This window comes from Lates calcarifer, linkage group LG14, assembly GCF_001640805.2.
Source record: "Lates calcarifer isolate ASB-BC8 linkage group LG14, TLL_Latcal_v3, whole genome shotgun sequence".
In the NCBI taxonomy this organism is placed as follows: Eukaryota; Metazoa; Chordata; class Actinopteri; family Centropomidae; genus Lates; species Lates calcarifer.
The window spans coordinates 9,771,170-9,797,376 of NC_066846.1; the positions used below are offsets into that span (position 1 = coordinate 9,771,170).

At 42.8% G+C, this 26,207-nt stretch overlaps 1 protein-coding gene across 4 annotated transcripts in view; it reads right to left on the reverse strand.

Annotated features, from left to right (window-relative positions):
* Positions 1-1,291: 1,291 nt before the first annotated feature.
* The window catches only part of rgs12a (regulator of G protein signaling 12a), a 36,431-nt gene continuing 11,515 nt past the window's right edge, over positions 1,292-26,207 (reverse strand). For 2 of the 4 annotated variants that reach the window (XM_018696431.2, XM_018696435.2), the window contains 15 exons: positions 17,574-17,595; positions 15,637-15,806; positions 14,720-14,812; positions 14,129-14,272; positions 13,277-13,459; positions 13,017-13,167; positions 12,058-12,155; positions 11,623-11,814; positions 11,203-11,276; positions 10,971-11,097; positions 10,430-10,526; positions 10,251-10,312; positions 9,627-9,738; positions 8,833-9,396; positions 1,292-2,593 (listed from right to left, as the gene is read on the reverse strand). In XM_018696431.2, the coding sequence (XP_018551947.1) occupies positions 2,307-2,593; positions 8,833-9,396; positions 9,627-9,738; positions 10,251-10,312; positions 10,430-10,526; positions 10,971-11,097; positions 11,203-11,276; positions 11,623-11,814; positions 12,058-12,155; positions 13,017-13,167; positions 13,277-13,459; positions 14,129-14,272; positions 14,720-14,812; positions 15,637-15,806; positions 17,574-17,595 (2,376 nt within the window). In that variant the 3' untranslated portion in view covers positions 1,292-2,306. Of the gene's footprint in view, positions 2,594-8,832; positions 9,397-9,626; positions 9,739-10,250; positions 10,313-10,429; positions 10,527-10,970; positions 11,098-11,202; positions 11,277-11,622; positions 11,815-12,057; positions 12,156-13,016; positions 13,168-13,276; positions 13,460-14,128; positions 14,273-14,719; positions 14,813-15,636; positions 15,807-17,573; positions 17,596-20,776; positions 21,017-26,207 lie in introns of those variants that run through there. The other 2 variants (XM_018696434.2, XM_018696436.2) reach the window with 2 other exon arrangements.

Consider the following 26,207-nt stretch of genomic DNA (forward strand, 5'->3'; position numbering starts at 1 on the left):
ATAATTATTTTAAACTGAAGATGAAATGGCAAATAAGTCTGATTATCTAGGCTCCATTCATAATTGATTCTACAGAAAGTATATTTTTGTGCCATTTTTCATCAAACATACTGCTATTTTAGCAGCTATTAGCTTAAATGACACAAAGCTAGTTCACTGGGTTGGTTAGATAGCTAAAATCTAGCATGAAATTTATTTTTGATAACAACCAAGTTAATGTCACACCAGTTGACTTTACTTTAACATAGAGTTTTATTATTTGTTCAGGGTTTTTGGTTAAGATACCTCCACCTCTCTTGTATTAATTATGGACACTCTTTTTATATTAACTTGTATCTTGAAACCCCTCCAACTTATCCCTTTAAAATGTAATTATAAGTCCAGTCTGTTGTAATTGTACCAGTCAACCCCTGCTTTGTCCTTATCAAAATGTATATCATATTATATATCGCTATAAGTGACTTAAACATCTTCTACATCAGGATGGGAGTGCAGTGTTTTGTGGTTAATTGTTGTAAAATATGACTTTAGTAGCTACTACATGTGTGTGTGCCCTTCAAAATAAGTGTCCCAACATACATAGTGCCAAAGTAGCTGTGGCAGAGAAGCAGAAAGTGGAAGCAGACTAGACATCAAAACATTTACAGGTGGTTCACAGAGTTATTTTGAACTTTTAAGATAAGAGAGGGTCCAGTTTTGGGGCGTATCTAGGGTCTGGAAGCAATAACTGTTGTAATGAAGAACTCAGTAATGACAGTACAGTAGAAATCAGCAGAGAATGATGGTGAAGAGCGTAACTAACCCTACTGGCCCCATGTGTTTCCAGCATTCCAGCAGTGACATGCTGTGTCAAGACAAACTCCTCAGTCTCATAATCTAAGCCTCTAATTTTCACCAGCTGTAATAATCCCTCTCCAGATGCTGAGCTAAAAATACAAAGAGGAGGCTGGACGACTGAAGGGCACGTTCACATTGGTAACCAGTCCCCAGGTGGAGGTGGAGGTGGAGCGTCTCCACAGAGGAAATTATTCAACTAAGACAACACTACTGTTAATTATTGACAATTCTGGCTTAGCAAACACATTTAGCTGGCCAAATATGCCAAGGGGGTTGGTTCAGGACTGTGAATATCTTGCGTAAGACTTAAAGGGTTATAAACTACAACAGAGGAGTATTTCATGCATTTTTTTACAAGGTGACGTTACAATGGGATGGTGAGGATTTCCCTGGTCTCAGAAATACCAGGATTAATCATGTGCAGTGTAAAAAAGAAAAGGGCATCAGGTTTCTTGAAATTATAGCCATTAAAGCTTTTTAATCATTCAACATTTGGACAACCTCAAAACCACAGAAGCAGGAAGTACAGGCAGTAAAGGTATTGTCATGTATTATCTGTAAAACATAGGAAGAAGATATGAACAGAAAATGGTTAAATATCCAAGAAAATTGTGATTTGCCTCCCTTTTGATCCTATAAACACAACCCTGCCTAACATATGGTCCAACATCAGCCGGTACCACTTTCTAATAGGGCACACTTCATGAAGTCAAGAGTCAAAGTTCATTTTTCATCTTGGAAATCGGCTAAACTCAACTAAACTCAAGACCAGTGTAGAAAGCTACTAAGTGGACACTGAGTGAAGTTGTACATATTTATAAGTAGTAAATTATAGCTTAATTAATTGTAATCAATATTTTTTATGAAATAGTTAATACAACATTTAGTAATGAACCATTTAAAAGATTTTTCTGGAGCTTTCAACTAAACCTCATAGTATTCCTCGGCAGGAGGCTGGCAGAAAAATCCAGTGTGTGAACACTGAGTTGTTTTTGTCTTATAAACTGTAATTAATAGCTTAATTAATGGTTAATCCCTTCGGCTGATGCATATTGTTCACTGATGTAACTCACTTGAGGTTTATTAGGAAGCGATGGCTCGTAGTAAATTTAATTACAACTTCTAAACAATTAGTAAAATGTGCCTCATTAGAAAATGGTACCCAAAAGTGGGTTTCAGGCTTATTCCAGAGTTATCCTTGGTCTAACATGGCTCATAATAGAATTGCTCTGTGCTTAATTATTAAACTATACCATAACAAACACATATCACTGTCCCAAAATTACAACCAATACTAAAAATCAACAAGAAGACACCAGACTCTGTAAGAAATATACAATATCTATCACCATAATGTTGATATTTTGGAGTGGAAATTGACAGCTTTGTACATGCAGCCCATCATTTGACTAATTCTCGAAGAAAAGACAGTGCCTTAGGCTTGAAAAGTGCAGCAGTGGGGGTTCCCTTTAGACAATTGTGGCCTTGTAAAGGTCTGTCTTGCAGTCCTTGCCCTCAGGTGGATTGCGGCCGTTTTGGGGCATCTGGGCGTTCCTCATCTTGCTCTGGCACTGCCGCAGCTCGGCCACATAACCCTGGAAGCTCAGGCTGAGTTCAGAGTCCTCTCCCTGGGACGTCTCCAGTGTTCCTTCCTCTAGATGCACTCCCTCCACGTCCATCACCTCCTGAGTCGTCTGTGCAGCGTCGGCTCTGTCGGCAGGCGATTTGGTGTTGGGAGTTGTTTCTGTTATTCCCTCTGTGCATTTGAGAAAAGAAAGACACATAAGATTCAAGAATAGATGATGCATCGCAGATAGCTAAGATGTCTACTTGAATATTTATGACTGTGAAAGAAAACTAAACCAAACATTTAACCCCCCCCCCCCCTATCAGCAGATATTAACAACATTAAAGCTAATCTCAGTAAAAGAAAAGAAGTGAAAGAGCTAGAAGTGAAGCTGTTGCTTTCCACTGCTCGAGACAGCTCTTGATGAGTAAAAGACTGACATTTGATGCTACTTTCATTTCTGTTTTAGTCTCCACCAACTTCTGAAAAAAAAAAAACACCTGGCTCTTTAGGCACTAGATTCTCCATCATCTTCATCAGCTAGTTGCAAACTTTGCCAGCCAGTTGGTGCCAGCTGCCTGCTGGAAACAGGGTTGATGAGAGTGGAGCTTGCGAGCCGGGGAAAACCAAAACAATTAGCAAAACAATGCTAAATCTGGGAAACTGAGTTGGATCATTTTTTGTGGGTTTGTGACTTCAAGTGACCCCTTTCACATTTCATGTGGTAATGAAATGACACCAGAGAAACCATATTGATTTTAAATATGGCTGCCAAGAACATCTTTTTAAATAACAGCAACCAAACATAGATACAAAAACCCAATCACACTTGGCCTTCACTTCATCTCTGTGTGTCTTTGACTTTGTGGACCTGCAGGCGACTGAGCGCTGATTTCACAATATTCACAAATTTCCTTTGTATGGCTCTCGTTTTGCTCTTGACCATGACTATATTAAATTTCAGATGATCTAAGAAAAGGAAACTTTGTCACCCGGTGCGTGGGCGCACACACATCTTAACTCTGCATCAGTTGAGTGAACACATCAGTTCTAATGCATCTGTGTAATCTGACAATTGTATAGTTGTGTAATCTGGACAGCTGTTGTCAAGACAAACTTGATGACATAACTGCTTCCGCTCAAACTTGCTTAACTCGCTTGCCAATTCATGTGAAAGAAGTTAATGGAATTGAATGAGGATAAATATATTATTTCACTGTCTTGTTGCCATATGTGGTATATTTCAACATTACCACCTGTGTCTAATTTCAAACTATTCAGAGCTGCATGACTGCATCAGAAGGCCCCGGCCACAATTTATTAAAACATTAAAATCACATTTAATGTGTTGGGCATTGGGGCTCTAACATTCCCCTGTTCTTATGCAAGCGCACTCAGGGGAACTAAAAGCTGAAGTTTCCGGGATGCTGGCATATAGTTATGATGAGTGATAAACTCTCCTCTTGTCATGTGAACCCTGTGGCCCCATAGACTCTAAACACAGAGGCCCGAGTGAATCAAACACAGCACTTCAGCACATAGACTCTCCTAACGCGGCTGACTGTGATTCACTGCTGTCCAGTACATATATAAACACAGCCTGTGAGCTCCAACAGCTGACCTTACACACATCCTCAACATAGGGGCCGAAGCTGTGACCAAGCATAACGTGAACAACCACAGCAAATACAAGGACTTTTCAACGCAACTGTCAAAGGCTGCATCCTGATACTAAGTTTTGCTTTGGGACAAAGTCACGACATCAGTTTAAAATGGAAATTATTCACAGCCTCTTGTCAGAACTTGTGCTGCATCATCACAAATTTCCGTCACAGGGTTTTCCCAGGATGTGATGTGTTGATGTTGGTATGTAGAGAGCTGTTAGATGACGCATTTTGATGGATTGGAGTTTACTGAATTAGAATAAATTAGTTCTTCTGAAGCCATGAATTTACGCATTCTCTATACCAGTGCATCCCAACCTGAGGGAGATATGAGGGCTCACAAGATGACTGACAATATGAGAGAGATGACACAATCTTTTATCAGTAAAATTAGTTTATAATTGCTGTTTTCTGGTCCATCCATGATCTATACCACTTATCCTTGAGGCCAATCCCAGCTGACACTGGGTGAGAGGTGGGGTACACCCTGGAGAGATCACCAGTCCATCGCAGGGCCAACATATATATGACACAAACAACCATTCACATTCACATTCACACCAATTCATCTAACATGCATGTCTCTGGACATGTCACCTTCTTGTTTTCAAGATGCTGTCTTTAAATATCATATTTTGACTGACCAACAGTCCAAAACCCAAAGATTCACCATTTACTGTTGCATAAGATAAAAAAAAGCAGCAAATCCTCACAACCAAGAAGCTAAAACTAGGAAACATTTGTCTTTTTTACTTGAAAATGACTTAATGACTTGTTTGTAATCGTTTCCTCCTCAGTCACAAGCCAAAAAAAAGTTAAGAACCACTGCTTTGTACCCACTTATTGCAGTCAAGGGTCAACAGAGAGCACTGGCTAAAAGGAAGGGAAACCCAGGACGCTGCTGCTGTGAGGGCAACAATAAATGACTTAGGACCATGTTGAGACAGATAGAGTTATATACTTCTGAGTTTGTTTTTCACATATTCCTGATTTTGAATGCTCACACATCTTTGGAAGGAGTCCAATGCAGTCTTTTTTATTTAAGTTCTATGAATCACTGTTTCCCTTATCTGCAAGGCAGCGCCTCACTAGAATGGATGTGTTTTCCCTCTGGTCTTTTACTTAGAGATTTTTCTAATGCATGTTTTCAGTATTCAAGCTGACTCTGCCTTATCGTGTAAAAAAAATTACTTCTCGACATATCCATTTAACGTGGCCGTGTCTCCTGCGGCGAGTCATGGCGACAGCAGCAGCAGCAGCAGCGAGGGGAGCTGAGACAGGCCATGCCACGCCGGAACAGACACAGCCACGGTCCTCGCTGAAGTCGACTGCCAAAAATCTGCGTCAAGTCCTCCCCTGACTGCCAGATGGGTGATAAGGCTGGCCCGGGGTCAGCTGCTGCCAGCTTTGAGAGCCAACGCAGGAACACGAGGAGGAAGACGGCGCAAAGGGCCGGAGGGAAGACCGAGCCATATGGCGCCTCAGGTGCTCACTGCTGAAACTGAATCATTACAGAGCACTTTTCTGGCGATACCCCGACTATAGGAAAGATACCTCACTTATTTTGAGGAATCCTTTAATCTTCTGTGTAGGGGCCAAACCTTTCCTCTGGATTAAAATGAGAGGAAAAGGAAATAATCAGTTTAATCTTTGCTACAATTTACTGCTTATTATTCATCCAAAGTCATTTAAAAACAACATTTAGCCCTAATTTATGAAGAGGCCAGAAACCAAATCATCCATGTATTGGAGTTCAAACCAGTAGCATATGAATGGAGTTACACTGTGTGATGTCACCCCCTAGTGGATGTCCTAATCCCTACAGACCTGATGCTTGCCAGACAGGGCGAAGTGATTACAGCAGTGATTAAGGAAATGATTGCGGTAACATGGAGCAGCAGTTGTGGTTCTCTGGACACAGACCAGAGCCCCTCTGGTTTAGATTTTTACAGTCCAATCAGGGGGCTAATTTACACCTGATACGCCAAGTAAATGCAGTAAACTAACCATGGGCCAGAAAGACTCTTGGTGTTAAAGAACTCGCCTTGGAGCCACTCGTTTTAGATGCAAATGTTTATACTTACTCATCCATACAACCCCACATATAAGGATAAGTCATAAAGCCTGGCATGATTCTGCCCTCTTATATGGTATTTTATACTTTCTGGTGTTGTAAGGAGCTTTTAATAAAACTGAATTGAGGAACATGTTGATCCACATCAGCAGCAATTATATCTGTTCCCCTGGAACAGCAGAGGGCGTCAGTCTAACAGTAATACACAAACTGGAGAGGGTCGGCAGTGACTGGATCAAGCAGACTGACAGTGACAGAGGAGAAATACTATTGATGAACCATATTTATTTAACTTGTTTGGGCTGATGGATTTATCCTCATTCAGAATGTGTTCATCCCATAACATATTATTGTGCCTGTGAGTGTGGCTTTCCGCCCCCAACCCAAAAGTAACAACTTCATAAAGTCATTAAAAAGTGGTAAAATGAAGGCGTTGCTGCATGTTTGCAGATCCCAGCACGCAGTGTTAAAAATACGTCCGAACTGAATCATAGCTACGCTTCTATTTTAGCGAGTTGGACAAGGAGAGAGACGGAGAGAAATAGGCTGGGAGATAGATGAAAACCAGTAGTGACAGTTTCTATCTGCAGCTCAGTCAACTCGTGGATAAGGTTACCATGGCGCCCGGTGGTGGGAAGAATCAGGCTCATGCACTTAGCAGCCAGAAAAAGAGGAGCGAGCCTGCAGAGGAGCTGAAAGGCTTCGATTCTCCCTCATCATCCTGTGTACATATCACCTTACATTAAAGGCCGGCTATTAAAGCGAGGCAGTAAGGTCAGAGAGCGAACGCATCCAGCCCCCCCCCCGATATAGTGCTTTGAAGCAGAAGATGCTCATCTACAGACTTTGTTGTTGGGAAAGACATTGAGTGTGATTGTCTTCTTTTTCTGTAGTTCTCTAGTCTGTAGTTCACAGGGTTTCAAAAAAGGCTTCCTGGGATTTTCTTTAAAGCCAGAATCAAAATGTGTTGTCTCTAATTGGATATTCGAACACACACACACACACACACACACACACACACACACACAGCAGAGGGATTCTCACAGATTCACATCCACTGTAGAGGAAACCAACACCACAGATCAATTCACCACTTGACTGTTTACCATAAAATCTTTGAAACATACACAGCGGAGAAATGGGAACAATGACAAGTCAAGCCGGGAAATAGAAAATGAAATCCATCTGCAGGACATGATAATGATCTTGCACTCCATACAGAATGAACTAACACTCCAGCAAGCTTTGAAAACACAAGTTCAACAGACTCAGGAGATCCACAAAGCCACACTAAAGCTACACACGACAGAGCGGTGACCCCCATGTAAACAAAAAAAACCACAAAACAAAACACACCAACCACCAAGCAGGTAGACCGAGCAATGTTTAACGAGACCGCACAAACGCACCACACTGAAGTCTGAGCAAGAGGCACAACACACATACACGCAGCAAGAAGCAGCACCCTAAAACGAGCACACACACACACACAGAAAAGTACATAAAAGAGTGGGAGCTGATGAGAGCAGGAAGACACAAGACAAAATGAGGCCGAGCTGGAGGAGAACGGGAGAAGGCATGCGGAGGCGGAGAGGAGAGGAGAGGTGGTGGCGGCGGAGGAGGAGGAAGAGGAGGAGGAGGGAGAAAGAGAACTGAGCTCACAAACGTGTAAAAAGACAGACGAGAGTGATTTCCAATTCTAACATTTATTAGATCTACTCAATCACAGGTACAGAGTTTATTGGCAGTGATTATCTACAACAGGCATCTAGAGAGGGAGTGAATGACCCAGATAAAGAATGACAGGCAATTCAACAATGTCACCGGCGCTAACAAGCACTTGTCCTTCGGTGACTAATTATTTTCACCATTGCTCAAATTGCTACAGCAGGAGCTGACACCATTTAATGACTCACCGGTTGTAGAGAGTTGCGTAAGAAAAAAAAGGGGCTTTTTGACACCGACATTGTTGAATTGCTCTTAACTAGAGGTGGTGGGATGGAGAGGAATACAGCATTTGTTTTGTAGTGACTGTTTAGCATTTGCAGGTCCAACACTGTAAAACAATTCCCTGGGTCTGACTTGTTTTCTGATTGTACATGATGAACCCATAATGTCAGGAAACACAGCTGCTAATCTCATGACTTTCAGTTGTTCAGTTGCTCTGAATTAGAATCCTCAGTACAACATTTACTGACTACAGTACTGTCAAATATTGATCATTGATCTATGCATTATGCATATATATTATTAATATTCATAAGCTCTGCAATCAGTTACATCAGCATTCTCATGCACCCAAACCTACAAATAAACTCTAAATATTTCACTGGAATAAACTTAATTCCAGTCACATGGCGAACCCAACAATTTGTGGCGTGGGAAGTGACATCCAAGTAAACGTTATTCACTGAACAAAATATACACATCACTATTTACACCATGATCTGAGTGTAATTAAGATCAATCACACACATGCTTTGCTATGTTTAATAAAACAAATCAGTTTAAATGATTGGCAAACTGAGAAAGAGTCAATATCAATTTGTCATTAAAGTGCATCAGAGTCAGTGTAGAGGGAGTTTTATCATGGAGGTGGTCGGGTTTAGACCACCGGAGAGAGCGCACACATGCACATACGACACACACGCAAACACACGGAGCACTGGTTTATTACACTGTAGAAATACCTGAACTTGATTTTCCCTCTCCACCTGCGTCTTGAGACTGGGAGCAGGGTGGTGGCGGGGTGAAGTTGGCTTCAGGCAGGCTGATCTCAAAGGACGGCATGGGGGACGGTGACGGAGGCAGCAACGTGCTGTTGGGGCTGCTGATGTCGCCCTCACCCACGAGCGTCAGGTCGGTGTGGGCGTCCTCCTCCACGGTGCGGAGGCTCGGCCGGGTGTCCAAGGGCCGCGGGATGGGGGACAGGTGGGTGCCGAAAGTCGGGTGGCGGGGAGGGGGCAGCAGGCACCGCCTGGTTCCGGAGTGTCCATTGGCACTGGAGCTGAGGGAGGAATCCAGGCTCTCAGAGCGAAGGCTGGAGGTGAGGGGCCCCCGCGAGGATATGCCGTTCTCTCGGCTCTGTTTCAGGGAGTCGGGGGTGGAGCAGGCCAAGTCGGAGGAGACAGAACAGGAGGAGGTGGGCGGGATCAGACGCAGGAAGTCGGGAAGCACCAGGTCTTCTTTGCTCAGGAGTCCGCGCTGGTCGTTGGCTCGGGTGCTCTGTGCCCGGCTCAGCAGCTCAAAGAATTCTGCAAAACAGATCAAACAAGTTCCCTCGCTTAAACTTTCCAAATAGTTGAGTATCTGGAAGAAAAGGATTAGTTGGGTTTAACATGCAGCGCAGCAGCCTCACACCTGACAGAGAAAATAACCCTCCAGAGCTGCCAAAGATATCAGTTAGTCCTGAGGCAAAGCAAAGCTAAGAAATCCACCACAAGTGAAAAAAAAAGAGAGAGAAAGAAGGAAAAGGGGGATTTACCTTCAGCTTCATCTATATTAATCTTTTTCTGTTTTCTCTTTTCCCCTGGGAGTGCTGAGTCTGGTCCACTTGCTCTCACAGAAAAGTCCTTTGGTGTTGACCTCTCATCTCCCTGCAGATGCAACAATAACAATGCACTCTGTTAGGGGATGGAGGGATGGGGAGGGTGAGGGGGGTCGTAAGGGGGAGGGCTAAGCATGAGCTGCCAAGCACCCTACTGAGCAGAGTTGTCCAGATTTACTGAGACCTTCATGTAAAGATGAGACTGGACCATCTGTTGCTTCTGTTGCCTTTACTGACCTTGCTAGTATCTAGACCAAGTATGATCTGCCTACGTATGGTGCAAAATAACTAGAGCGCAGGAAAAATGTGAGTGAGTGAGTCAGCCGCAGCCAGCAAAGAATAACACACACACATACACACACACACACACAAACAAAAAACAGGAAATAAACACCAAATGATGGCTTAGCATTGGCTAAATGTTAATAAAGATTAATGTGGGCCCCTATTAAACGATACTGAATGTTGCAGAAGCAGCGCAGCAATAGAAAAGGACACAACACCACATCTGGACTTTTTAGCACAATGTTGAATGAGACTGAAGATCTTGTGGGTACTCACTGTTGCAGAGAAACTTCTGGTGGGAGGGTGGCCTTTTAGGGAGGAAGACTTGGATTTGTCTGCTTGAAACAGAGAAAGAGAGAGATGAATGAAAAATTAATCCGTCTGAGAAACAGACGAGGAGGAAGGAGGACAATCTGGTATTAAACACTGGGTTACAGTGTGTATGATGGTCGTACCTTTCCCTGAAGCTGGGTCTGCTCGCTCTAACACAACTCGCAGGCCGTCCAGACTGGATATAGGGGCACCCAGATCCAAAGGCTCAGATTCTCCGCTCTAAAACAAAACACAATTAAGATGATGAACATGCGAGTATCCTCACTTGAGTGTACACATGTTGCAGTTTAATATATCTTGTGTGAGCGTTTGCTTAATTTACAAAGTGCGTTCCAGCTCTGGTCTACTGTATAATACAGTTATAATGCCTGGAAACCCACAGGACTAAAATATCATCTGGCAGGGGTTTAGGGGAGGAGTAAAGAGTCGGCATGTTTGAGGAGTGTCGTCATTCTTAATTATAGCCCTGGTGCTCCATCTTCAGAGGCTGGGCTGAGTCAGAGTGCTAACCACCGTGTAGAGATGGAAAAGGATGCGGTCGCTTCCCTCCCCTAACCATGATACTCCACCCTGTGGCACTGTCACACGCTGCTCTCTCTCTCTCTCTGGACACACAGGAGCTTCAAACGCATTAAGGCATTGTAGTCACCGGGGACGACTTACTATTTTGGCCACAAGATCGCTGAGGTGGAGGCCGTATTTGGCCACCACGGGACGTAGGACCTCTGTGACTGGTTTGGTAGGTTTGGCTTTCAGGCCCACTGAGCGGTTAATGGGTACCAGGTCCAATCTGAGAGCAGACAAAGAGAAAAAATGAATATCACTGCATAGGCCGGAAATGTGGAATTCAAATTAAATTGAGATATCCGGTGGAAGTTTAATTGATTGTTCATACCTAAACAAGGTCCGCTTCTCCAGTCTCAGGTCTCGTGAGCTGAGGGTCATGCAGTCTTGGTCCAACACCAAAGGCTATGAAGGAAAAAGCATAAAACTACACATAAATCACCAATAACACGCCCAGACTGTGTACTGGAACATCTTTACATAGTAACAAACACAGGAGGAACATTCTCCACTTAAATCCTCTGTGATCGCTTCAATCCCTTTTAGTTGACCTCAGATTTTTCCAGTTAAATTTTCACAATGACTCGTGGTGCAGTCGTACTGTATTTACCAAAGTTTGATTTATAATAAACAGAGAACTAAGTCAACTCATTCAAGAGGTGCTTGCAGCAGTGCTCTGCTTCCTGATCTATTAGCAGCAGATGTTCCAGGCATTTGTCAGTAATTTGTTGGCAACATCCGCCTCCCTCACCTTCTCCCCTCCCACCAGGAAGAGGTCGACGGCTGCGATGTTGACGCTGATGTTGTGACAGAGATCTTGGAGGACATCCCTAATGGAGGCGCCGGGCCGAAGAGTGATAGAGGAGCAGGAGCCGTTGGGCAGAATCACACTGCAGTGTTTAGGGGAGCGTTCCCAGACTCCGACTGAGTGGCGATTATCAGACTAAGGACAGGAGGTAAAAAAAAAAACAATAAAAATCAGAGTTTTCAAAGAGTTAATTTGCAAAAAAGTGAAGGGTTACACAGATTCAGTTGTAGCTGCAGTTTTTCTTTACCCTCTGATTTGTTCCATCTATAAACAAAATATGAGTGGGCTGACAAGTAAAAACAACTCAGGCCGATTATGATGGCTTTACCAGACACTGGGCTCTGTGTTGCCATGGTGATCTGTCCAGAGGAATCTTACCTCAATCTTGCCAGCAGAGCAGGAAGTGGCCATCTCCAGGCTGGTACCGGACGACAAGGAGCCCTGGGACTCCCTCCGCCCATTACTGCCCCAGTAGTCTGCACAAAACAGCACAGAGGATGAGCTGATGCAGATAAGAAATACAAGCGCAGCTACTCACATGAAATGACGCTTAGGAGATGTAACACCAAAGCAGTGTTAAGCTATAGCGTGACTAATAACAATGCTTTTGATTTATGATCGTAGTTGCCACCGCAAAATCTTGGCAGGCAAGAGGGTGTATGTCATCAAAGATAGGCGAGTAAACAGTGGATGTTTGATTCAATTTGAGTGCAGCTACATTCAAAGAGAGATGTGTATCTGATAGCACCAGTGTGAAATGCATATTAGCTTAAATTTAGCAAGAAAGGAAGATCACATGATGACTGAGACAACATCTGTACTACAACATTCTTGTATACTTGTATGGCTACTTGTGCTTTCAGAGGATATTTCCAAACAAACAAATAAGGAATGGCCATGATTAATGTATTTCCCAAAGATTAAGAACTGAAAATGACCTGACAGTTGAAATAAAAGTTTCATGTCACCATATCAACCACCTGTTGATGTTTTGCCACCTTTTTAACACTGGATCTTTGTGAATAATATTCTGTCAACTGTGTTAAAATGCCAGAGTTGCAACAAGTATGTTTTTGCCAGTGTACCAGTAATCTGTGTGTGTGTGTGTGTGTGTGTGTGTGTGTGTGTGTGTGGGGACACTTTGATCACTGCAGGGCAGCTGTGTTTCTACATGCCTCCCCTGCATGTAGCTCATGGCAACCCCGGAGCTGGCTGTGATCTGGTGTTGTGTTCAAAGATACTTCAGCACTTTGGAAGTTTGTGTGTTGCAAAAGCTTTAAACAGTGGGGATCTCTCTAAAAACAAAAAAGCAACAGGCTTGTTAACTAATTTCCTACCGAGGTTAATGTCTCCAATTTCCTTCTTCTTTGGACCCTTTCCAAAGCTCCTGTTGCGGGACCAGGAGAAGAAGATCCCACGTTTCTTGTCAGCGCTTTCATCTCTGCTGTCTTCATTCAGCGACCTCCCTGACCTCTGCTTTCTGGCCTCCTGTGTGATGAAAGACAAATAATATGAAATTAACCTGTCACGCTGAGCTGATGATCACCCATATATTTCCATCACCTCTCCCCTTAAAAGTTTAAATCTCTGGTGTTACCTTTTTCGGTGTGGAAAGGGTGGAGCGGTCAGAGCTGGCGCTGTGTTTGGACGGCGCAGGACTGCAGGGGATCTGGTAGGGGTCCGGCAAGGGCTGACCATCCACCTCAGCACGCATACACTCCTGGTAAAGGGAGGACTTGAGGAATCGTGAATAGCTGTCAAACTTCATCAGGTTGAAGATCTGGCGACGTGGAGAAAGATTGTAAGTTTAAAAATGATGAGACATAAAGAATGAGTGTTCGTGAAAGTGAGGAAGAAAAAATGAGAGGAAGACGCGAGAAGCTAAAAAGGCAGGAGGCATCAAAAATTAGGGAGTGAGGAGGAGAAAATGAAACAGACAGACACAAGACGGACAAAACTGCTAGTGTTAACATATGGTTACAGCTGATGTTATGACAGGTGTCCTAACAGTTAACATTTTATCATGCTTGTGCGCAAGCTGAAAATATACAGATCTTTGCCTGCATGTCTATGTGCCTGTGTGTACAGTATGCTCTAGATTCTCTGTGGGTGTATGCCAGTTTGTGTTTATCTCTCTGGTAAAGCCTCAGAGCCCTTTCGTAAACAAACCCAGATGGCCACCAAAAAAACCCAATATGCTTGTGCAGTGACTAAAGGCTAGATGAGAACAAAACCCCCTACTGCACACAGAAGGCCTTCTAATAATTCTGACTAAAAATGTCTTGATCTGCAGTTTTCACATGGAACGACTCAATAATTAAACTGAAAGAAGGCAATGCATTAATCAAAGACGTGAAATATTGGAATAACTGAGGACATTTAACATTATTTATCAACCAACAGATTGTGGTGTCTTAATAAACAAACTGAACCACTGCCTGTTTTCTACCTGTAGCTGCTGGGTCTTGAACATGTCGGGCCGAGGCGAGGTGAGGACGTCATCAGCCAGCTGGGCTTGGCTGTCGATGTTGACCGGCATGGTGGCCTTGCTGGACAGGAAGCTGTTGTAGATCTCTCCTGCTCTCTGGGACAGCTGCGGGGAAGGAGGGTTGGAGATGCCGAATTACAAAAACAACTGCAGTAAGTTATGTCAGCACGTCTTTTGATCTAATTATATTTTTCACACATTTAATTGATCAAAGTGTCATCTTATGTGGATTGATTCTTTGTGTTTAGCCCCAACAGTGACTATATTACTGTGCTGTAAAGCAGTGGTTTCAAACCAGGGTGTCGCAATCCATACATGGGGTCACAAGATAAATATGAGAGAAAGTCAAAAACATATTTGAACAGAAAATTGTGTTTTATTTTCTTCTGGATCCCTTTAGGCATCAAAAATGATTTCTAATGAAACAACTGAGTCATTTTAAACCTGTAATTTATTTAATAAACTACGTCATGATCTGTCAGTTCATGGTGGACCACAGTATACAAAGCATAAAGCTGTTACTGCATCTGTAGCTGCATAGTGTGGACTTACCTGCTTTTTATCAGTTGCAGGGACATGACTGAAGTATTCACAGGCCTGCCAGAACAAGATATTCTCCTCACTGAATTCTTTCTTGAGAAATTCCTGCAGAAAAAAACAATCCAAAAGTTTCTATACGATCTCACACTGGTGATCACTTTCCCGTTTCCCCGGTGCTGTCGCTGAAGCCAGTAGTGAGGACAGAAATTACTGGGTGTTATGCTGTGAACAAGACTGGTGTAAGTGTGGGCGCAGGATGGTGTAGGCGAGTGCAGCTCTGATCAGTGCTGAGGGAAGGTGAGGAGGGAGGTGGTTCTGGGACGCCAGCGTTGTGAAGGTGTTGCGGGCTAAATTGAAACACGCATCTTCTATGTAGGAGGTATTGTAACATAAATGTACTCACTAAGGTACGATGCTGAGAACTGGTTCTGAACTTTCATTACAAACGAAGGGCTTGTTGATAAATGCACTTCAGTCAGCTTTAGCAGTTACACGTGTGTCAACACTCAAACGTTTGGCAAAGAGTCACAAAAAACAGTTGTAATGACTGTATGAAAATAACGTAATGCATGACAAAACATCTACTGTAGCAATGTATTTGAATGCAGCCCCCAGCTAATGCAAAAGCACCAGGCACAAGTGAAAACACATGTAAAACTATAGGGAATATTTTTCTTAATAAAGATGGTTTTTCTTCCAACATATTTTAGCTTGCTTTCCTACTCCGAGAGTTCAAGAAGGAAACAGAATCAATGAGCAGGATCGATAGAATCCAAACAGCACACAGCCCTAGCACTCACCCACTCTGTTTTACTCTTACATCTCAATTTTAAAGCACCAAGATAATTCATGTCAGCTGTTTTTGACATCATTTTCGGTCAGAGGGGATTCAATCAAGTTTTGAGAGACTTCTTCCCCCACCAGCTCACCGAGAAGTAGCGCACGCCCACTGGATCCTGGAGGAGACGCTCGAAGCAGGCGGCCCAGCTGGCCACGCGCTGCTCCGGAACCCCTCGATGGCTGCCTGTTCCTGGAAGACTGCCATTACTGTTGAGGCTGCTCTGGCTGCAGCATCCCTGCAACGGGACTACACTGTGGTCTGCAAGACGGGGAGAGCAAAGGTTAGAGAGCTCTGGTGTTAAAGGGTAATTCCAGCCAGAAGGAAGACTGGAGATACAGTTTTCTCCCTTGTATTTCTTAATATTCCTGTGGATGTAATATTACTAGCTCAACTACTACACCTAAGTACTACTACAATCTTTTCAACAAAGTGTATAAGAGTAAGAGTGAGAGTAAATAACTGCATCATACAAAATTATACATAGAAAATGGATTAGACTATAAGGTCAGGGCCAAGGGAGTTGATAGGAAAGCGAATGTCTCTTTACTGTACCCTTTGCCACACCTTTCACATGCAAATGTTACACAATAAGTGAAAGTTGAAAACATGTTATGAGGAAAGTGTGAAGCACAGGGTTAACAGATCTGACTGCATCCTACAAAGAGAAACAGCAGAGCAAAGTGGGAGCTAAAGAAAAGGAAAAGCAGGAGAGGAGATGTGGCTGAGCAAAGGGAGACAAGGAGGGAGAGTGGGTGAGGATAAAGGAGCTTGGTGGTCAACTAGAGTGGGAGCCTCAGCCTGCACAGTACCTGCTATCGTAGCAGCAGATGGCCACTTTAGAGCTGTGGGCCGACAGAGCGAGGAGCGCACAGTAAAAACAGGAAAACAAAAGGATCACAGTAGGACTGGTTAAAGATACATAGTAGCTGTTGTCATTCTGTGGAGAGATAACTGGTTGGCATAGACAACTGGTTTCAACAGACTTTCTTTTTGCTGTTAAGAACAGAGATGTTAGTAAGGTCAAGCAAGGCACAGCGCTGTATGTCCCTGTCTTGCCAAAACGCCTGCACAAAGACTAGGGCGGATTTACAAACAGGTGTAGTTAAACTGTAGCCTTGTGAAATAAAAGCACTGTAAATAGTACATGACATCAGCCTTACAGTGAGGTCTTTCAGATTATGACTAACGAGGCCTCTACACGACCTTTTGAAATTTAGTTTCTGCTTCTTTCTTAGCATTCAGTTCAACTGAATCATCAGTGGTCAAGTCATTGAAATTACACGGCCTTTACGCTAAGTGTGACAATTTGAGGAATGGTGAATTTTCTTTTTCACAATGACCGCTTTTTCCCTGTGTCGCTGAAAGTCTCCAGTTTGCTGACAAGCCATTTGTTTAGACTTGGTTTTTAAGACTGAGGCTTTGGGATCCCTGTTTACCATATTGTGTGCAGCTCGGTTAATGAGATGGCTTTAGAAAGCAAACAGCCCTGTATGTCTGATCCACATCCACAGTGAAAGGAGCGGAGCTGCACTCCGCACCACAGCCTCGGCCAGCCTGTTAGCAAATGTTATTAAAACTGCTATGAAAAGGGAGGACCAGACAGCATGCACGCTAGCACCGGCTGTGACCCAAAACACGCTCAACAAACATCCTTTGTTAATGAGGCATGCTGCCTACAGTGAATACATCATCCTCACTAAAGGTCTTTTTACTAGACCATTTTATTGAGCGACTACAAAGTTCTGTGTTGAGGGTAGAGCAGAAAATGAGGAATAAAAATGCAGACACTGAAAAGAATGGACAGAGCAAGATGAAAGTTTCACTACATTAGTAAAAAGGAATGATTAAGGAAAGGCTTTAAGATCTTGTTAACAAACCTTGTATTTACTTTAGTTTTAAGATCACAAATAGTCTGTAACATAGTTTGAATTCTCTTGCTTTTGATGTCAAAGGTTTATGTTCAGATGCAATATTGTTTTGTAAAGAATAGTATTTTAAAAGTGGTAATAAATGCATGGTACTCACCACCATCTGAAGAAGCAGCAGACTGAAAGAGAACAAAGAGAGACATGAGTGAGAGGCTGCTTTCATGACCTCCTGTGCTGAGACAAGAGACTGAAGACTGTGTCTCTCCAGGCATTGAGCAGTGGCTTCTGAGGTGTGTCTCCGTGGTTTGTTTGTGAGTGTGTGTGCTACTGGGAAACATTAATTTGTAAGTGGGTGGACCCCCGGCCTCCACCACACACAGCTGTTCACACCTCCACACCAGGACCCACCCCTCATTTTATATTATCCTCACACACACACACACTCACAGGCCTGAATGTGTGCATTCCTGCTAACTGTTGTCACAAAGATCAGAGCTCATCAAGGGAGAGCGGCTTGAGAGGCCATCACTGGCTGTAATGGTCCTCTTTTCACTTGCTAATTCAGGGAATGAGCATGTTATGCCTGTGTAGATGTTCCTGAATAAAAGGCACACTAACCCTAATAGCACAGGCATCGCTAGTGGGCATGGGAATTTCAGTGACAACTTTCCATAACTGGCTGCAATTATAGCCAAGGAAAAAACATCAATAAAACACCACCCATGTCTGATCTTATGTTGGTTCAACAAATATTTACTTGGGATTCTTCAATTAGTAATCACAGCCTCGACGTTGGGCTTCAGTAAAACCTGTTAGCATAATTTTGGTTTAGGTTAATAAAGAGAGAGTTAATGCCCGTAAATAAATTTAAATGCAGGGGAGGATATGAGAGGCGCATCTTAGGGCTTGGTCCAAGAACACTTGAAAAATCGGTGCGTTGGAGGATTCATCTGAAAAGGGGAGACTATTTCCAGAAGAGTGTTTTCTGAGCTGCCACTTCAAAGTGTGAATATTCAAGGCTGATAATACATCTAAACAAGGCTCTTATTGCCAGGCTTGAGCTGTGGTGTTAGCAAGTACATACAGTTTGTGCTTTAGTAAAATTGCGAAATGCTCGATTGTAGAGCTGCAATATCACAGAAACGCAGCAAAAATGATGGATGCTGATGAGGGTGGTGTTGAAAGAGAAACATTAGGATGTGTTTTCTTTTCCCAGTCTGACGTTACTTTCTAATTAGCTGTGATTTAATTAGTAGTTTTCAGCTTGATCAATGAGCCTTAGGACAAGTCCAGACATGCAGTGGACCAGCCTAGTCGACTGCCCATCTGAAGGCAGGGGATGCAGTCGCCGTCATGTGCACTGACGTGACGCTCAGTTCCATTTTGGGACTGACCACATGTAAAAGCTCTATCAGACATAGACCACTAAACCACTAATTGTCCGTCACAGCCTCTTTACAACTCTGCTGCTGCCGAGTCAAACCCCCATATAGTCAACACCCAAAAGCCAGCCCTTTGGTGGTGGCCTGCATGTGTACAGTAATCATGGGTGGGTAGGATGAAGACCAACATGAAGCTGAAACAGAGGAAAGAGAAAAGAGAGAACACCCACTCCATCTGTCTGTCCCTTCGGATCTAAAAATGGCTAAACCTCTAACCTTAAATATATAGACTGTTGCGACTGTGGTTCATTTTAAAGGACAAGGCAGACATCACACAGTGTGACGTAAGTTTCAGGTTGGAGCAAACAAAAGGTCTCCAGGCTGAAATTATGAATTGGTGTATTCGCTATTGTCAATGCCTTAGGATACAATACTACTTTTAAAGCCTGCGTATGGAGAAATGTCACTTCCTAGATGACAAATATGATAAATATCTACTTCTTGTAGGAGTGGAACTTCCATCTAATCAGTGATACATACAGAGTTACAGCAATTCATAATGAATTCTCTCTTGACACACAAGTGATGCCATAACTCATCTTTTAAACCTTTTCTTGTCAGATGGGAATTATGTTGATGACAAATACGCTATAAGTTGTGCAAGCACGATCAAGAAACTAAACAAATGAATGAAATATTGCAAAACACTGCAACTGATCTGAGCGACTGCGCCACATCATTTATGTGGTTTAAATCAAATTCTGACCACATTCAGAAATGGAACAATTATTTTCACTGTCTACTGATTTGTTGATTCCTTTTCCTATTAAATAGATTGACTGCTTGGTCTATGAAAAGACAGGGAAACATGAAAAAAATGTCTGTTCAAATGTTCCAAAGATAATCATTTTACAACGGTATAAAACAGAAAAAAATAGAAAAACCTCAGTGACATCATTACACATCATACTTGTAATAGCTGACCAGGCAGGGCTGGCAAACACACAGAGGGTGGTGTGTGTATGTTTGTATGTATGAGGCAGCAGGGGTTAGACCACACACACCACTGTGTGTTTTTCAACTCGTTACTACTTCCTCGCCCGCAAGTCCCCCTACAATGAGACCGAAGTGATGACCCAGGCACACCATCACCTCTTGTCTACGCATGCCCTTCCTCTGTTGACACCTCTGGTGACAAGTTGGTCCTCTGTGGGTGGCTCTGCAGTACTACAGGACCTCTTTGATCCCTTTCACATGAGGCTAAATTGCAAATATCCCATTTCCAAGCTGGAATCCTTCTGAAAGCTGTCCATGTTAGGTTGTTATCGACCAAATGGGCAAAATCACAATTCAAGTCACAGTGAGTACCCAGGCTCAGAAGAGAGCATGATTTGGCTCTTCAGTTGGAGAAGGCTCCTCCAGCTTTGCTGTGGCACAGCCCCCACTCCGTACAGTCTGGCATCTTGAGACGACACATGCTGAAGGAACGTAAATGATCACACCGACAAATTTATGTGTATGATCTGAGGTGACATCACAACTGAAAACACGCTTTTGTCAGTGTCAAATCAGCCGAAAGATAAACTGCATTCACAAAAATATTAATGTGAGCCATTAAGTCATCTCACAGAGTGAATTTCTGATGTTTTAACTGTGAGTTCTTTTATCTTTTGGGCTTGTTTAGGCATGTTCCTGCCTTCAAAAACTGGGTTGAGATGTACCCGGTTCAACACTTTACCACACTCAGATAAAAAAAAAAAAAGCCTCTTCAAAAGTTTTACACAAGTCAAGGCTGATTCGAGCACCCCGCAAACAAACAACCACGAGTCCCCGCCGCTTCAAACAGCTGTTCTGAGTGGGAGAGAGACGAGCGACAAAGAGGGAGATTAATGAGAAAAACAGCTGACTGAACAAAAGGAGTCCCGCTTCATACACAGGAGGAAGAGGAGGCTCAGCCGGCAAACCACAGTTTACTTACAGTGCCGAAGTTCCAGGTCCTCTTGAACGAAAGTCTCTTTTTGAGACTCATTGTTCCCTAGTCTGCTACACCAGCAGCGCACAGACAGAATGTGTGTGTGTGTGCGAATGCATACCTGAACATTCCCCACCCAAAACTCTGCAAACCATGTCTGTACAAGTCGGAGAGAGGGAAAGAGAGGGAGGGAGAAAGAGGCAGAAATTTGACAAGGTACTGGACGTAAAGGAAGAAAGAAGAAGAAGAGGAGGGGGGGGGGTGCAAAGGAGGAAAGAAAGATTTCCTTACTCCGCAGCTGTTGCCATGGTAACCCACCCGACAATACATACAGCCTGTGTGCCACAGTGGCATGAAGGAATCAGATGAATCAAACCCCACCCCCCCACCCCCCTTTTATTCCCCTCACAAAAATACACACTCACTATGTCAAAACCACACTGGCTTTCCCCCCTCTTTTGTTTCCAGTCGGGGCACTCTCTCTTTACTTAAAAGAGAGAAAAAAATAGTCAGTCAGTTGAAATTGGAACCAGATGAATTTTGTTTAATCAAAATAAAAGTTTGGTAGCCCACGAGCTGAACCCTGAGCTTCATTATCCGCTGTCACAGAGCACCATTCTTACGCCCCCGACGGTAATCGTGTCAATTGGTGTTTTCTGCTAGCAATTTAGCTCATGTACCAGAAAAAGAAAATTGGTTTTTATGCTGGCATCACTCCTTGTCTCCGCTGCAGCACTGTGCCTCCACATATCTGGCAAATCTCTACAATCAGCACGTCGACTGTTTTTGGACCAACTATTATTCTTAAAGCATGGGTGGCTCATTCGGAGGTTTTCCCGTGGCAAGGCAAATGAGCTAGCATTCTTTGGACTTAATTTCGCCGTAAATAATGGATGAGATACAGTGTTTATTAACAGCCTGCTTTTCATGGTAGATTTCTCCTGTTTAATTGGATTTTCACATGGTCTGTCACTTTGGAAATTGGATGTTAGTCATATGTGCATGTCTGTGTTGATGGTTTGGAGGGAGCGATCACAGATGACATCTTAATTCGCCCCAGGAGAGGTGTGTGTTCATGTATGTAAACACATGAAACAGAAAGGACGCATGAGGTCTCAGTATGATTAAAATGCACTAGGTTGTACAGTTTGTCTATTGACACTGGAATGTGCAAATGCTGATAAATAACGGTGCACAGTCTTGGACAGTCTCTCCTCTTCGCACCTGATTGTACACACAAAGTCGCAAAAGTAGTTGTGTGAAGACTGAAAACACTCAAACCCACACACCTGGCCAATCACTGTGTGAAATGAGTGTGATTGTCAAATTGCAGATTTTAGAAAGTTACAAAAACTGTTAGACTCAGCCTCTCCAATTCCACCATCAGAAGAACATTTACTATCTCTTAGTGGATGTTCAGACCGATGAATCTGGTTTGGAAAATAAAATGTAAAAATTCAGATTTATCAAAGGGCTGTGTACCAGTGCGATTCAGAGAGTCTATTGTTAGTAGCAGATCCATGAATTTCAAGGATTATCAAATGACAAAACAGTGGACAATCATTATGCTTATATTATGACACAATGACTCGGTCCAAACGTGGGCGTAATGATCGAATGAGCACTTCATCTGATGCACTCTAGGGTTTAAAGAAGGTAAAATAAGCTGTTATATTCTACATATGACCTCAGTCTGGATTTTGAGTACTTCTTGCATTTCACATAGAAAAAGGGACAAAATAATCTCTTCATTTCTGATTGCTTTTGAAGGACACTGTTGTCCCACGATGGAAAACACAAAAGAAATCCATGAACTACAACACAGCTGGAAAAATTAAACTAATTGCAGACAGCGTTGATACAGCTCCAGGAACATCTCGCAAATATTTAATAAAGTTTTAAATCTCTGGAGGATCTTGTTTTCTCTTTCCAAATTTGAATTGGCAGTAGCTTTCACAGTCACATTTTGATGTTCATCAGCACATGTTGTATCATTTCCTGTTAGTGCTAAATGGGATTTATTTAAAACACTGTGCAGATAATTACACAGTGTATACTTTATGCTATAATGCAGAAGTGCAACACAGTAAGAATGCGTTTGCTTTCAAGAGCAGATAAAATCAGTCGTCTAGTAATTAGAAGCTTTTCACAGTGCTGAGCTGAGTCATCCATAACTGTGGTCACAAAATCACAGGACACAGAAGGGTGTACTTCAGCCCTTCAGGTCTACTTTTGCCCTTTGACACCCCTGAGGCAGAGTGTTCAGAGCAGCCAGGTGAGCACATCCATAAGCACAGAACAGGAGCAAAGCATGTTGGAACTTTTCAAACAAAATGCCTCCAGGAAAAACATTTTTCTGCTGCTCTCTTTAGTGTCGCTAACTGAAGAAATTGAGTCTGTTGCCACAAAGTAAAAAGGCTTCACGTGAGCTCTGAGCCTCCACTTGATTTAATAAATTTGTGAAACATTTCTAGACCGGCTTTATGGCGACGACGAGCGCCGCTTGTCACAAGACCTAACTAATTCCATGTCAAGTTCTCCAGCAGGCAATCTTGACTGAAGATGGAAAATAATCTAGACCTGCTATCTGCGGTAGACGAAAAACTATTCCCTGAAAATAACATCAAGAAAGAGCCTTGCATGGAGGCAACTTCCTTTTGAGGGAGGGAGGGAGAGGGTGCGGTGACTGATAAGATGGAAGAGACATTTCTTTCCCAGCCAAGCAAGGAGTGTGGGGGGAGAGAGGGAGACGGACTGATTTAGAGAATTATGAAACTCCTCTGACAATATCTAAGTGGAGATAGTGTAGACAGACAACCTTGTGTTTGATTTTTAGAGGTTAAGAAGTGGAATCCAGTGTTTTTACTGCGGGGAAATCTTGTTTGTCACCACAAATCTGCCAGACACTCTATCACATTAGTAAGGATCTGATGAGGTCAGCATGCTTATGTGATGCTAAGGGACCAGGAATGGTAAACAACAGGAACACAATTAGTGTCTCCTTAGGTTTGCTATCTGCATTACGTCCATAGATCAATGGCTGTGAAACTCCATTTTGATTCCCTTCAGACAATGACATATTTTCACACACATCTTAGTATGTAACTTACAGTCATGCTCCATTTGTCACAAGAGCCTCAGAGATGTGTAATTCCACTTTTACTTTTCACAATGACACTAATACTAAAGCCAGTTTAAATCACTGTTCAAGTCATCTGGGATTTGAATATTAGACTAAATACAATGGTGTTTTGCAACTAACTTGGCAGGTGAAGATGAATGTAGAATTGTAATTGCTGCAAAAAAGACTTAGGTCCCTCCAAATTTCAGCCATATATGTACATAACTTTTAGATTTTGCAAACAAGCAGACTAGAAGATTCAATGATGAAAAAAACCTTTGAATTTCTTTGTTACAGTCATAATCTCTTCTGGCAGGTCTATTCCCTTGTTTAAAGAAATGAGAAAATTTACCTTAAATAAATTTAGATAGCCTCAGCAGTAACTAATTGTTGTGATGTGTAATTATGTTATGTGTGTGTGGGTATTAGATTACATTCTGAGACTTAAGTGGGAAGCCAACATTTTAGTTGCGATTTAATCATGTTGATCTCTGTAGAGTGTAATTATAAAACCAATCCAATAAAAGGATTTTTCAGTTAAACAAACAGATAAGGATCCTACCTCAGACATTTCAATGATGCTGGGTGGATGCATGTCTGGCTCTTGGCCATGTAAAGAGTCCAGACTTGTGTCAAGGCAGCTTTTAAATGTAATCCACTCTGTAAACAAATGAGTTGCTCTGTGTCTTTAAAGACATGGAGTGATTTGCATGCAAACAGAGGCCATCGTCACTGTGCGTTTCATCTCTTAATCCCCCTGATCGGCAGTAATCTACTGCCTGTTCCCTAACTTTAACCGGTTAGCCACAGCAGATGGGTACGGCTCTGCTCCTGTCTGGATTAAAGTGGCATTACTATGATTTTGCAGTGTTGCCAATGACTGTGAGTGTGTGTGTGTGTGTGTGTGTGTGTGTGTGTGTGTGATAAAAAACTGACAGGGTGTGCGAGCATTCCTCTGAATGGAGATGTTTACCTTTTTCCTTTTGCTGTCCTACTTCTCGCAGTGTCAGGAACTTGGCACTCTAACCAATATCAGAATTTGTCTTTCCCAACTTCCCAACAACAATGTAAACTCTTGATCTTAACCAATGTTAACTCTGCCTGAACCTGTTCAATTCATGGCTTTGGACTCACCACTCACTGCTACTCACTCACTACGACTGTGAAGCCTACAGGCATGTATGAAAACATGACATTAACTCCCTTTGTTGTGTTGAAGAAACAAACAGGAACATCACTGGCACAGCACTGGTGGGCTGAATGGAGGAAAGGCTACATGCAAAATGAGTAACAAATAAAATACATGTGATTTACAAGGCACAGCTGAATCCCACAAAAACAGAATAACTTTAGAAAGGGAAACTAGAACCAGTGACCACGACCCCTCCCATCTCAATTTATTATCATAGAGAAAGGGCTGTGCTCACAAGAGCCTGGAGGGCTTTAGGTGGGTAAACCACATAAGATGCTACCACACCCTCCTACTGCTCTCTTTTTTTTCCATAGAAAATACCAGAAATGGACTTTCCAACCTGAAACCCGACACTTATAATTAGCCCTGTGATCCCCCCTCCCCCCTCTGGTTTTCCACCAAGCTAACTCACATGAAAACTGTTTTGAAAAGTCTGGGCGCTTGGGTACATTTGTTGTGTGGTGATAAGGCCAAGATATGAATGAATATCTGCCTACTGGGAGTGTACAAGGCTATATGCTGCCAGTGACAAGGAACCGCCACAATTATTTACTTCCTGTGCATGACCTTATTGGGTGCAAGGGATGTAATCCTTTTGGTCACAGAGGCAACCTGAGCTGGTTGAGTGAGACCGGGAAAAGGGTGAACGCAAGTTTGGCTTAAGTTCATCCCTCTAGGCTGAGGGCTATGGGATGGCATTGAGTCTCTATTGGTATTTGGCATGGTGACAAGTTCATGGCAAGGCTCATACTGACAGAAAAAACTGGAGTGTGATGCCTTGTCTATACACATATCCTTCCCTACAAGACATTTATTTATTTCTGTCAGATGTAAACTAACTGTACTAATCCACTTTTCCTTAAATATACATATATTTAATGCGACAGTCCTCTAGCACTACGTAATTTGCTTTTCATTTTCTGCCTTTGGAAACACCACGACACATGGTGCATGACACAATATGCAGCATTTTACTCAACCTAAAGCAAGGAGGTCATAATCGCCAAGCTATATAAACAGAGATATCATATTTCTTTGTGTTGACCACAGGATGAGGTTGTTACAGAAGCAGTTCATGAGGAAAAGTTAGTGTTTACGCTGCCAAAGTAGAGTGCCAAGCTAGT